At 38.5% G+C, this 12,738-nt stretch overlaps 1 protein-coding gene across 2 annotated transcripts in view; it reads right to left on the bottom strand.

Annotated features, from left to right (window-relative positions):
• Window positions 1-12,738, bottom strand: part of DAPP1 (dual adaptor of phosphotyrosine and 3-phosphoinositides 1) — a 72,303-nt gene that overhangs the window by 27,685 nt on the left and 31,880 nt on the right. For both annotated transcript variants that reach the window (XM_037830324.1, XM_037830323.1), the window contains exon 4: window positions 297-427. In XM_037830324.1, the coding sequence (XP_037686252.1) occupies window positions 297-427 (131 nt within the window). The remainder of the gene's footprint in view (window positions 1-296; window positions 428-12,738) is intronic.

Genomic DNA, 12,738 nt, shown 5'->3' with positions numbered 1-12,738 from the left:
ACTAAACATCTCTTGCCTGCTCTACCTCAACTTGTTTGGTTAAGTAAGGATGGGAATTTGAATGCCATTTTCTAAGCATTTAAAATCCTATTATTATTGCACTACTTTTACAGTCTACCCTGGGCCAGATGAACTGAGCCATAGGCTTCAAGCCTTATGTTCCTGTCTAAGTTTTATATTTCAAGTTAGAATATTTATAAGAAAAAAAAATGCACTTAAAAAAGCATAAAATTCTTGCTGCACTTTGTCACTTTTACATAGCTAGAGAGCCTGTGGTCAGACTGATGGTCACTTACAGAAGGAGCCGTGGGCACGAGGTCATTTTCCGTTCTTCCTGTCTGCATTGCTGTGTGAACACGGACGGATTCATAAATGGAAGGTTCCTCCACTTTTCTTGGATAGGGATGTTTCAGAACAATCAGAGTGCCTGCGTGAAGACAAAGCACCATAATTGGACCGAGTGCTAACACCTGGATCTCTATGGATGGATTGTAAAGTCTCTTGGTTTTGGTTATTCATGTGTTCGTGTTTTCAACATTTATCAGGACCAGCTATGTGCCTGGCACTTGAGCTGGCCACTGGAGATGGAAAGCAAGATGAGACAATTTCTGGCCTTTTAGTCCTCAAAAGTGTATAGAAACAGTCATTTAAATCAGCAGGGTGATGATACAAACACCAGCAGGGTGAACAATGCCTGCGGGTGGCACCCAGGCGGAACTCTTCTATGGAATGCTTAAGGAAAACCTCCTTGAGAGGGTGACATTTGATCTAGATCTTAAATCACTATTGGAATTTTCCAGATGGATTTGGCCAAAACTATGAAAACAAAATCAAACAAATGTGCTGTGGTATGGGAGGATTTATTCCACTGCCTGTTTTAACAGGTTAAGAACAAACTTGTAACACATCAATGGATCTCAAAAAAAGTAGAATCACAGTACTCTCCCCACTCTCTCTTACCACCCAGTTAATGAAATAAACCAAATGAAGCCTTTTCTTTTCTTAAATGAACATGAAGTGAACAGGCTGCTGCTCACAGGTGGTTGCCTCCCATTCCATCCGAGGAGGTAGGATCCAGGCTGAAAAAGGGACCCATCGAGGATGCTAAGTGTGGTTTTGGGGACTTGAGAACTTAGTTCAGAAGGCTTAGAGCAGTTCTGACTCAACACTTCTGGCATTTTCTCTTCTGCCTCCTTCCCATCAGTCACTCAGAAACTAGAAATTTGAACTATAAAAACAGTAAGCTCAGTGTTTATTTTTTTCCTCCCCTACTATGGCTTCTTGCTTTTCATTTCACTGAGGTCTTTTATATGGCAGGCCCTGAATGGTACCAGACATTGAAGGAGATGTAAAGAATTCAGTAATTCATTCAAGTGCCAGGTACTTGTCAAGGCACTTGGATACAAAAGGAAACAAAAAGATCTAGCATCTGCTCTTATGGAGATTACATTCTAGTTAGGTGAGTCCAACAAAATAGTTTTGAAAATCTGTATAAATATGACATGTCAGGTGAAGAGAAGTGTTAAGCAAATCTAATAAAGCTCTCTTTCTCACCTAGCGAAATGAATTTACAAGTTCTGGCTCTAGGAACAGGCCTACAAACTGCATTGAAAGATCCAGGCAAGCCAAAACTTCCTAACGAAGAAGAGCCATGAAATATCCTTGAGGTGAGCCAAGGATAAGCCAAGGTAAGCCAAGGATGTATAAGAAGTCACGGTAACATTGCGGCCAAACATGATTCCAACATGTTTAAACAATGTCCACTTAGGCGAAGAGAAGAGAGAGCATTTTTGCCACCAATTAAAAGATTTTAGAATAAGGACTAATGACACCAGAAACGCAAGATTACAGATTTGTCCAGAATTTAAGAGTAATCAATCCAATGATAGAAAATATATGCCCCACAGTACCCAATTCGTATACTCTCCTCATCAATATTTCTGACACATATACTTAGTTTAACTTTAAAGGATGCCATTTATTGCATCCCAATAAATAAAGACTCACAAAAACTCTTTGCATTCAAATCAGTAGAACTTGACATAGGAATAAAACAGCAATGTAATTGGATTGTGTTAAAAAATACAAGTCTTGTCCAGTAATCTTCAGGGAGTAGAGCTCCACAAGAGACTTTTTGCAGGCTAGACCCTTTGGCAAGTGGCCAGGCTAAAGAACAAAAAGGAACTTGGGATTCTTTGGTATAGCAGGCTACTGTCAACTGCCAATACCAAATTTTTGGAATGATAGCCAAACCTCTATATCTGGCCATAAAGGGAAATAAAAAAGAACATTTAAAATCGACACCAGATGTACAATTGCCTTTCAAATTTTAAAGGCAAATTGATATCAGCTCCAGCCTCGGGCTGCCAGATGCCATCAAAGAATTTGACCTGTCTGTCCATGAAAAGCATGACCTTTGAGATACTTGTATAAGCCTTTTGGAAAAATATATGACAGTTTGAGACTATAGCCTAAGGATGGCCTTGTCCTTACTGTATTGGAGCAAAAAGGGGACAGTAGCTCACAATGGAGAAGCTAAGTCGATATCAGGCAGTGCTGCTGGATAATCTTAAGTGTCATCCTACAGAAAGTAAGATATTCAGTAGCAAAGACTGCTCTCCCGCCGGGAACATCAGCACAAATTGTGGGACTAAATGCCCTCATTAAGAGCCCTCCAACTAAGCACAAAGCAGTCACCGGCCTGCACAGACTATCATATGCTTTTGCTGATTTGCATGCTCACAAAACAATTTGAAAAGAGCATGGTCAAATAACTGCAGCCAACAAAGACATAAAGCATATAGGTCTAATTTTTAAATTGTTAGATGCAGGAATGCATCCCAAGAAATTAGCTGTCCACTGCAAAGGACATCTATCTATGAATAATAAAAGGCTGGGATGGTGAAGAAAACTAGCAAATAGATTTACAGTCAAGCCAAAAGTCCTTGGAATCTTCAAGTATTTGAAGATTTTTTTGTGTGGACAGTTTAACTAGATTGTTAAAAGCTTTTTCCTTGTTAGATTAAAAAGTACAAGTTGCAGAATGGTTACTTAAAAAAATTCCTAAATTTGGACTTCTGCTTTTTATTCAAAGCCATAGATCAGCTTTCATAGCAAAAATTGTTAAAGGTGTTTCAAGACTCTTCAGCATCAACTGGTGTCTGCATTCTGCTCACGAGCCACAGTCTACAGGAAAAACAGAATGCATGAACTGGACTTTAAAAGGCAACCTCACCAAAATCTGCTTGAGAACTCATTTAAAATAAAATAAAATTATACCTGTTGCCCTCTTGAGGATAAGAATGGCACCCTGAAGCGTGTTAAGTTGGAACCCTTTAAAATAATATTTAGAAGGCCATTTTTAAAGGTTAAATAGGTGGGTAACATACATCCCAGTTCAGAATTAACTACAATTCAATATGCAAAATTCTTAAGTTCTACTTCAGCTGAAATTAGTAATTATGCCACTAATCACCTTAAATTTCCCACAGGTGTACTCCCTTATACCCTTACCATCCTAGAGATCAAGTCTGGATCTGCACCTGAAGGGACTGGCATCCCCAAGTTCAACTAAATCCTAAGTGGGCTAGGCCTTATTTAGTGTTATTTGTTACTCATTCTTAAGTTGCAGGAAATAAAGCCCTGGAATTCACCACACCAGAGTCAAGCTACAAATGTTCCAGGATGGAGACACACCTCCTGTTAGATGAAAAGCTGTGGTGACAGTAAATCCTCCTGATATTCCAAAACATTAGTATGCTTGTGAACCTCTGGATGGCCTAAAATATTTGTTTAAAAGTCTTTCTGGTCAAGTTAATTATGATGTTCTTTGTTATCTATTTTTTCCATAACCTTAATGTACCCTTTAGTAGCCACTTGCCAAAGTAATCTCTCCTTGCAAAGGTTCTATTCAGATTCTACTTCTATAAACCAGCCTTAACTGCTGGATTGGTATCCAGCTGCCTATCTCTAGTGTCTCCAGCTCCCCACGGTGGATATCCCCTTTATGAGGGACAGACGAAATAGTTCTCAAGTCATTAATAATCAAGATGCAAGAAAAATACACTGTGTTAAGCAACCAAAAATATCATCAGAGATGATCTTGTCACCGGCTAGTAAATTTAACCCATGCAGAACATTGTTTTGCTTCCTTTGTCAATATTACTAGTGAAATGGTGCTGTTATTCCTATTAGTTAAATTTAAAATGTGAAAAACTTTACTGAAAGAATAAAAATTGAACATGTTCAATTCTAGAATAGAATAGTCTAGCTTATCCAGGATATAAGAGACTGAGCCAGGAGACTCCACTTCAGTAGGGACAAAAAAATCATTCCTTTCTATACATCCCTTCCTTGATAGGCAAAATGGGACAGTTACCCTCTGGAAATTATAAACAAACCATCGCTTTATTAGCTAGTAATTGGTACAAAACTAACAGGAATCTGAGATTTAAAATATATTGTCACCCCTAATGAAACCCAATATATCTAATAATCATGTAGCTGCAACATTTGTCCCATCTATGAGAGTTAAAAATGTAATTGCCAATGTTATATGCATTAAACAATAGCTATCATAGTATAACTCTAATAAATGCAAAAATAGCTTTGAAGTGCAAAGCAGTATTACAAAATAAAATGACCATCCCAAGAAGGAACATATGCTGTAGTCAAAACAGAATGCTGAACCTATATTCTTGATGAATCTGATAACATCTCTTCTCTCCCAGAACACTTACATGATTAAACCAATAGATAATTCTAATTTTTCTGATTTATTCAGTTGGCTATCTTCAGGAATAGGGTCATGGTTACAGACACTTCTTCAAACTGTGCTTGTAATCTTTCTGAGAGCTGTATCTATTCTTGTTCCAGTTAAATGCCTTTTGTCTCTATGTACTAAAATTATAACTCAGACATGTATGGAAACCCTTTTCATCTTCCAGAACTCTGGCTAAGAATGATCCATTCCCTTTCGAACGAAATTGACAATATCTGAATGTTATAAGTCAGAATTTTCACCAAATGACCCTTAATTACTTTGCTCCAATTTTCAGCAGGAAATTCCCAAGATTGGAAATGAATATTGTTTTAAGGGGGAAATTGTAACAGTGACTTTTTAAGTCTTAAAACTGTAAGCAAGCAGGAAATTGTAAAGTAGCCTTAAAATGTAACCTTCAAAGATAGAAGCAGCTATAATGGAAGCTCTTATTCTCACAAAGGAACAATATGTAAATGTAAAGTCTAAAGCAGTATGTAAATGTAAAGTCTGCCTCCAGATTTGAATAAGCATTCATCTATGGTCCCCAGACCTCCCTGGTAGGAATAAAGCTTTTTCATCTATCTCCCTAGGTAGTTGGAGGCATTTTTCCTAGGTGTCACCTAGTTCCTGAAGGAAATAGGAAAATTACTGAAAATTCTCCAGACCTGTTACCTGTTAACTAAGATGATTACTTCTTGTCTCTGATGGGTATAAAAACCGATTGAAAAATCAATTCGGGGAGGCTGATTTGGGAAAGCGTCCCCTGTCCTCCCGCTGGCATAAATAAACCCTCGTTTCCTTTTCAAAAACAAAACAAAACAAAACAAACTAATAAAGCAGGATAAAGGAGATAAAGAGTGAAAGGAATGGGGTTGAGGGAGTATGATATTTTATATGATGGTCAGGGACAGTGATATGAAGGATAATATAAGGTGTGGTTTCCTGACACTGTATTGGAGTAGGAGAAAGGAGTGACAAAAGAAAAACATCTACTCTGCAGTTAAAAAATCCTTAATAATAACAATAAAAATAAAAACAAATCCCTTCTACACTGCCCAAGTATGTACAATGTACTGTCTACAGAAACAGAACTGTGGCTTCTGATACCTGGGCCCAGATAATGCACAGCTGTAAAATGAAAAGGAGCATTTGAGAAAAGCGACTTCAAGTTCTCTGATCTCAGCCCCAAGGAAGAATGAGAGGCTCTGGCCCCCTTTACTTTCTGCATCCAATTCACGTCAGCAGCACTGACATGATCGCACTGAAAAATGGCCCTCACAGTTAACACAGGCTCCAGTCCTGTGCTTGCCATTGCCACATTTTCTGTGCTTTATTCTGTCAATATGATCCTTTCATGAGAACAGATCCAGTCATTTAAGGAGAAGAGGCTGGTTACAGTTTTACAGTCATAATGAAAGCAGTGACACCAAAATCAAGAGCAGCCGTTGAGCACACTAAGTGGCTGTGTGACAACAGTCCTAACATAGATGCTTGGTGAATTTGGTTGCAGCTCCTAAGGGACCTACCCAAGAGAAGCAACTCCAGTTGCCTAGCCATTGCCCCAGATCTGAAGGCAGAAAACAGGGTTTGCTTACTACCACTGCTACTCAGTACCTGTTGGCTTCTCACAACCTTTCTAAGCTTCCATTTCTTCTCTGACAAATCAGAACAATTATGCTTTCTTCGCAAGGCTGTTTCAAGCACCAAATCAAGGAGTGTTTGTAAAAGGATTATTAAAATGTTAGATATCATTATGCTTTGATATAGACTATTTTTAAATTCTCAAGTGAGATTCCAATGATTGCGTCTTTGGGAACATGTTTTTTAAAATGTTAAATTTAAAAAGGCCTAGATGCAATATTCCACTGAGTATAAGAACGTAAAAATGGCAGTGGTCTGGTAATCACTGGCTACAACTCTAAGGTAAATGGTGCCTCTTACATGCTTCCACCTGACAACAGAAGAGAAGGGAACTGGGAGCCAGCCTAAGACTCAGAGCAGCTCTCAAATCAGAAAATTTTTGCTGCTTGTGCTTTATCTTCAAACTTAATGTTAATTTTCCTCCTGTTCTATATGCTTAATATGAAAACAATGCTTTAAATGATGCTTTAGGGAGACGCACCTGGTAAATCCTCTTTGTGCATTTAACCAGGAAAACACCTAAGGTATCCATATTAGTTTCCTATTGCTGCTGCAACAAACTGTCATAAATGTAATGATGTAAAATAACACAAGCTTATATCTTAAAGTTCCTAGAGGTCAGAAATCTGAAACAGCTCTCACTGGTCTGAAACCAGCAGGGCTGCATTCCATCTGGAGGCTGAAGAGGAGCATCTATTTCCTTGCCTTTTCCAGCTTCTAGAGGCTGTCCACATTCTCTGGCTTGTGGCCTTCCTCCATCTTCAAAACCAGCACCAGTAGGTCAAGTCCTTTTCGTGTTGCCATCCCTCTGGTTCTGACTCTTCTGTCTCTGTGTGTGCCAGTTTGGATATATTATGTCCCCCAGAAAAAGCCATGTTCTTTAATGCGATCTTGTGGAGGCAGACGTATTAGTGTTGATTAAGTTGGAACCTTTGGATTAGGTTGTTTCCATGGAGATGCGCCCACCCAACTATGGGTGATAACACTGACTGGATAATTTCCATGGAGGTGCGGCCCCACCCATTCAGCATGGGCCTTGATTAGTTTACTAGAGCGCTATATAAGAGCTCAGACAGAAGGAGGTAGCTACAGCTGAGAGACACATTTTGAAGATGGCCGTTGGAAGCTGACACTGACATTTTGGAGAACGTCATTTTGAAACGCAACCTGGGAGCAAATGGATGCCAGCCACATGCCTTCTGAATTAACAGAGGTTTTCCAGATGCCACTGGCCATCCTTTGGTGAAGGTACCCTGTTGTTGATGTCTTGCCTTGGATACTTTATGGCTTTAAGACTGTAGCTTTGTAACCAAATAAACCCCCTTTATAAAAGCCAATGCATTTCTGGTATTTTGCAAAATGGCAGCATTAGCAAACTGGAACACCGTGTTTCACTTATAAGGACCCTTATGATTACAAACAGCCCACCTGGGTAATCCAGGATAAACTCATGTCAGGGTTAGCTGATTAGCAAGCTTAATTCCATCTGCAACCTTAACTGCCCCTTGTCAAGTAACATGACATATCCATGGGTTCAGGACAAACATGGATATCTTTGGGGGCTGTTATTCTGTCTGCCACAGTACCAGTCGCTGGGAGGTAAGCATAGCCATTAGGATCAGTTGGGGGCTGCAGTATAAGAATCTCTGGGCTATAACTACTTGGTATTATAAAGCCATTGCCTTTCCAACACATGCATTTCAAACCCTGTGAGCCACTTTAGAGCAGATATGGTGTCAAATTTATCTTTGTATACCTACCACCTGATAGAGTTCATGACGTAATGAAAGCTTGATGAATGAATGAATGAATGATTGAATGGTTAGGTCAGGTTTACATCACAGAAGAGCCTGGAATGAATCAGCTTCCCCAGGCCCACAACCACCCTGGCCTGGCATAAGCATTGTACAAGATGTCCAAAATCCCTTCACAACTTCAAGCATTGTTCTCTAAATCTCCATTGGGGGGATCCAAAATTCTATTTCAAAAACCTCTTCTTAGGTTTAACCCAACAAAATATAACCTAGAGGAAATGGTATGGAGAAAACTGGGAGAGTAGAATTAACTATAGATATATTTTAGCTAATAAGAATGAATGAGACTAGACTGGAGTGTGTGTGAAGAAAATGACAATTTAGGTATAAAGATGGTAACTTCCACTGATAAAAGTCTGCAGTCCTAAGTGGCAGGTCTCCTTAGCAGACCCTTCTTGCCCACGGAAGGGCCAATACATGGACATCTTGGATGGCTGCTAGGCTTACAATGATCTCTTCTGTAGAGCTGTCCCATCCCATTACACAAAGGTAGATTCCCACAGCCGTGAATTACCAGGAGACCCTGACCCCTCCCCAACAAACAACCTAACCTGGGCAGCAAACCTACAAATCTACTTAGTTACTTCCCTCAAGGGAAGGTCCACCAACTGTTGTTGCTGAAAGCCACAGAGCTACCCTTATCACGGAGCTGTTTACTTATTTATGGTCTCATGGTTGTTCAACTTGCCCTTGAATTCTGGGAGGGTATACTAATATCTTCTCCCAAAATTCCACTCATCTTCCCCTGCCATTTATAAGTTCAGCTAGCCAGAGCTCATGTCTGTTATGTGCAATCAAAAGAAACTTATCTAATGTAGCACCAACTCAGGCTCATAATTCCAACCCAGAGTCCAAGATAGTGCCTCCACTTCATGGGAGAGGAACTTGGGGTTAGTGATATTCTGACCAAATTAACTCCAGGACTTGGATGGAAGATTCAGATAAAAGACTATAGAAGGCAAAGGGTGACAGAGGAGAAAGAGGGAGGAAGTTCAGCAACCACAGACCTTGGAAACTGGCTGCAAGTTTCACTTCAGTTTCTGAACTATGTGAGGGAGACTGTTGTTTCCTGCCTTGGCCATGAAACCTGGTTTCAGAAATGCTCGGTGGCAATGCATTTTAGAAGTGATCAGAACAGGACTGAAGCAGGCATTTCAGTTTGGTTTGGTTTGACAGTAACTTACAATACACCTGCCATACATACAACACAGTTAGATTGCACTGAAGGACTGTTTTTGTCTTATACTGTAGTGGGAATTCAGGAAAAGAGTAAGAATAGTCTCAAGCCTCAGGTATTGGTTTGGTATCTGAAATGTGGTATAGAGCAGGGTATACATAGCTCCTTTAAAGGGGAACTTTTATTTAGAATACTTCTTCTGTGTACTTAAGCTCATATTTATCCATCAGTTTCCTCAGCTAGACTGTAAGGGGTTCAAGGGCAAGAACCATACCTGATTCATCTTTCTGATCAGTGGCTAAGCGCACCTAGCTCATAGGCGGCACTTATACATATATTTGTTGAATTAAATTAAATTTAAATAAGATCACATTCATCCTGGTTTCATTATTATCCTCAGGTCCAGAAACCATGTCTGCAACTTGCTTATGCATGGTGGGTTTTTCTGCCTCCCCTTGCCAATGGGAAGTGGCTTTCTAGAGGTTTATAAGAATATTTAATACCTTTCTCCTTCCTTCTTTGCTACCAGTGCTGCAAATGGACTTTAACCCATCATAAAATGCTGCTAGTAAAACTGTTTTCATTTATGTCTGAAGGAGCTTTAATATTCACTTCTAGTCTCACTGGGAAAAACAGACCTAGGTAAGAGATTCATATCATTAGCCAGGGCAGGAGAAGATTCTGTTAAAATATCTACATTAAGTCGGGTCACTGTTTTTTAAGTAGTCACTTGTTTCCACCATTCAGTTGAATCCACTGTGGAACTGGCTTAAAATTTGAAAAGCCATTTGATAAATATAAATTCAGTTGTCCCTAAACTAACTCTTGATGATATACCAAAGAATGTACAGCTCTCACATAGACTATGATGTGAATGAACTGCCATAAGAGCGTTTCGTTAAAGAATAATAATAATGACTGAGTACTTAAGCTATGCCAAGAATCATTTTTAAATGTCTTAAATGTCTACTCTCATTCAATCATCACGGAAGTTTTTAAGGTATGACCTATTAACATCATCTCAATTTTATAAGATGATGAAACGGAAGCTCAGAGAAGTTGCATAACTTGCCTGAGGGCACACAGTTGACAAATGGCAGAGACTGGAGTTGAACCCTGAGCTCATGTGTTTATTTGTTATACCATATGTTATTCTCAGCCTTGGCAAAGTTATCTATCAGGAAACGCTCTATGATATGTAAAATGTATTCTATCTAGTGTGTACATGAGAGCACATGCCTAAATCAAAATATTAAAAAATGGATTCTTTAGGAGTCAGCTTGAGGTCAGGAGATGTGAGTTTTTGTGTCAACATATCTCTCTCCAGGCCTCAGTTTCTTCATTTGTAAAGGGGAAATTAAATGATCCCTTCCAACTCTAACATTCTGTGAATCTAGTTACACACACAGGCCCAATTGAGAGGGAAAAATAATATTGACTGTTAGGAAGCTTAGGAACAAAATGTATGTCCTGCTTTGTCTAAAAGTACAATATTCAGCTGAAATACTTTACTCCTGGTTTCATTTTATCTTTGCTCTCCTTTTCCTCTTCCTTCACTCTCTCCACTTTAAATTTTATTTTACCTCTTTTATACCCTCCCTTTCTGGATTGGCTTATGCACTTTGAGGATGTTTTCTGTTCAAGCTTTTTATGTTTTAAGATTTCCTCTAGTATTTTTCTCAAATGGCAATTCATGTAAATAAAACAAGAACAGCAATAAATAGGAAGACAGAAGTTCAAATTGATTTGCATTCTTTAGAGCAATGGTTTTTCATCACACACCAAATATATTGTTATAGATTTTAAAGCAGAGGTACTGGAGGATGGGACTAAAACAAATACTGAAGTCCTACCATATCTTGTAAACAATTACTATATTATTGTGTGAGGGATTCCCCATATCCAAATCTATTTAAGGTCATGCTATGGCAACATTGTACTGTAATTTCATTGTCAGACCTGTTTCAGGGGACAGTGTGGTGAATGGAAAGCACCTATGCTTTAGAACCAGGTTAACCTGGATTCCAGTCTCCACTCCAACACTTACTGGCTGTGCAACCTTGGGCAAGTAACTTAAATTCTCTGAATGCTTGGTTTCCTCATCTGAAAATGGGATCACATTATACATTATTTTGATTGCTTGAAAAGATTCAATGATTTGATGGATATGAAACACCTAACAGAATGCCTCTAACACAGTAAACATTCCACAAATGGCTTCACTCCCTTCCTTATCTGCTTTTTCCCTTTTTCAAACACACTTTATCTACAAACTAGGAAATGTGTTTATTTTTGGCAGACATAAGCTAAACAAGTGATTCCTGGTTGTGGTTTGGCAAAATTCCAAGTTGTCACCAGTTATTTTTGGAAGCATCACACAATTCTCAAAGTCAAATTAGTTGGTACTTAATTATTCAAAAATACCATTTGGAAAAAGATGGCTGGTGTCAGAAAATAAAATAATAGCTATAGTAGTTATTGAAAGGTTGGGAATCCCCACATCAAACCAAAAAGAGAAGTGGAAATTTGGCATTCAAGAAAGAACCAGATAGGATCTTCAAAACTGAAAACCAATTATTGTAAAGGGTAAGCACAAAAACATACAAGACTTGGCTTGTGTCATATTTTCTCATGCTGGTTAGATGATTAAAGCCATAACACAGTAATTCCTACAATAAATTGTACATGACAATTTCATATATGAAAGTAGTACAAAATAAGCAAAAGATAACGGGAAAGGTAACTTTTGTTTGAATAATATTTGGAGATTTAAGTATAAAGATAAATGCTGTCTACATTTTGAAGACTATCTATACAGGAATCTTAACATTTACAAGAGGATATAGTAAAATTAATAGTGGACCAAACATATGCATGCTAGTAAAACTATCCCTCAAATCTCCAAGTCTTTTTGATTTAAGTTTAGAAGTTAGGTACGGGTATGACTGTAAGTTTTATATAGCATCTTACTATTACAGACGAAAAAAGGAAATAATTCCCTATCTATGAAGAGCAGATTCAGAGTTTAATCATCACTGAACACACTTCAAATTATGCTTTGTTGAAACTTTGGAAGTGAAAAATTAATTGTCAGAAGATTGTTCATGGTTATCATACAAGCTGCAACACAGACACTGGAAATCAGACACCCAGAGTGCAATACTGTGAATAATGATGAGCATTTATTCTCTAAGTGCAGGGACTTAGAAAACAAAACTGACAAGAATCCCTCTTCTCATGGAGTTTACATACTACTGGACAGAAGGAGATATATTTTTTAAAGTAAATCATGCAGTATGTTTGAAGGCAAAAGTGCCATTCAGAAAAATAAAGGAAGAAAGTAC

This window comes from Choloepus didactylus, chromosome 3 (genome assembly GCF_015220235.1).
Source record: "Choloepus didactylus isolate mChoDid1 chromosome 3, mChoDid1.pri, whole genome shotgun sequence".
Taxonomy (NCBI): Eukaryota; Metazoa; Chordata; class Mammalia; order Pilosa; family Megalonychidae; genus Choloepus; species Choloepus didactylus.
The sequence above is the reverse complement of the archived record's forward strand: the minus strand, read 5'-3'. Positions and strand labels throughout refer to the sequence as shown.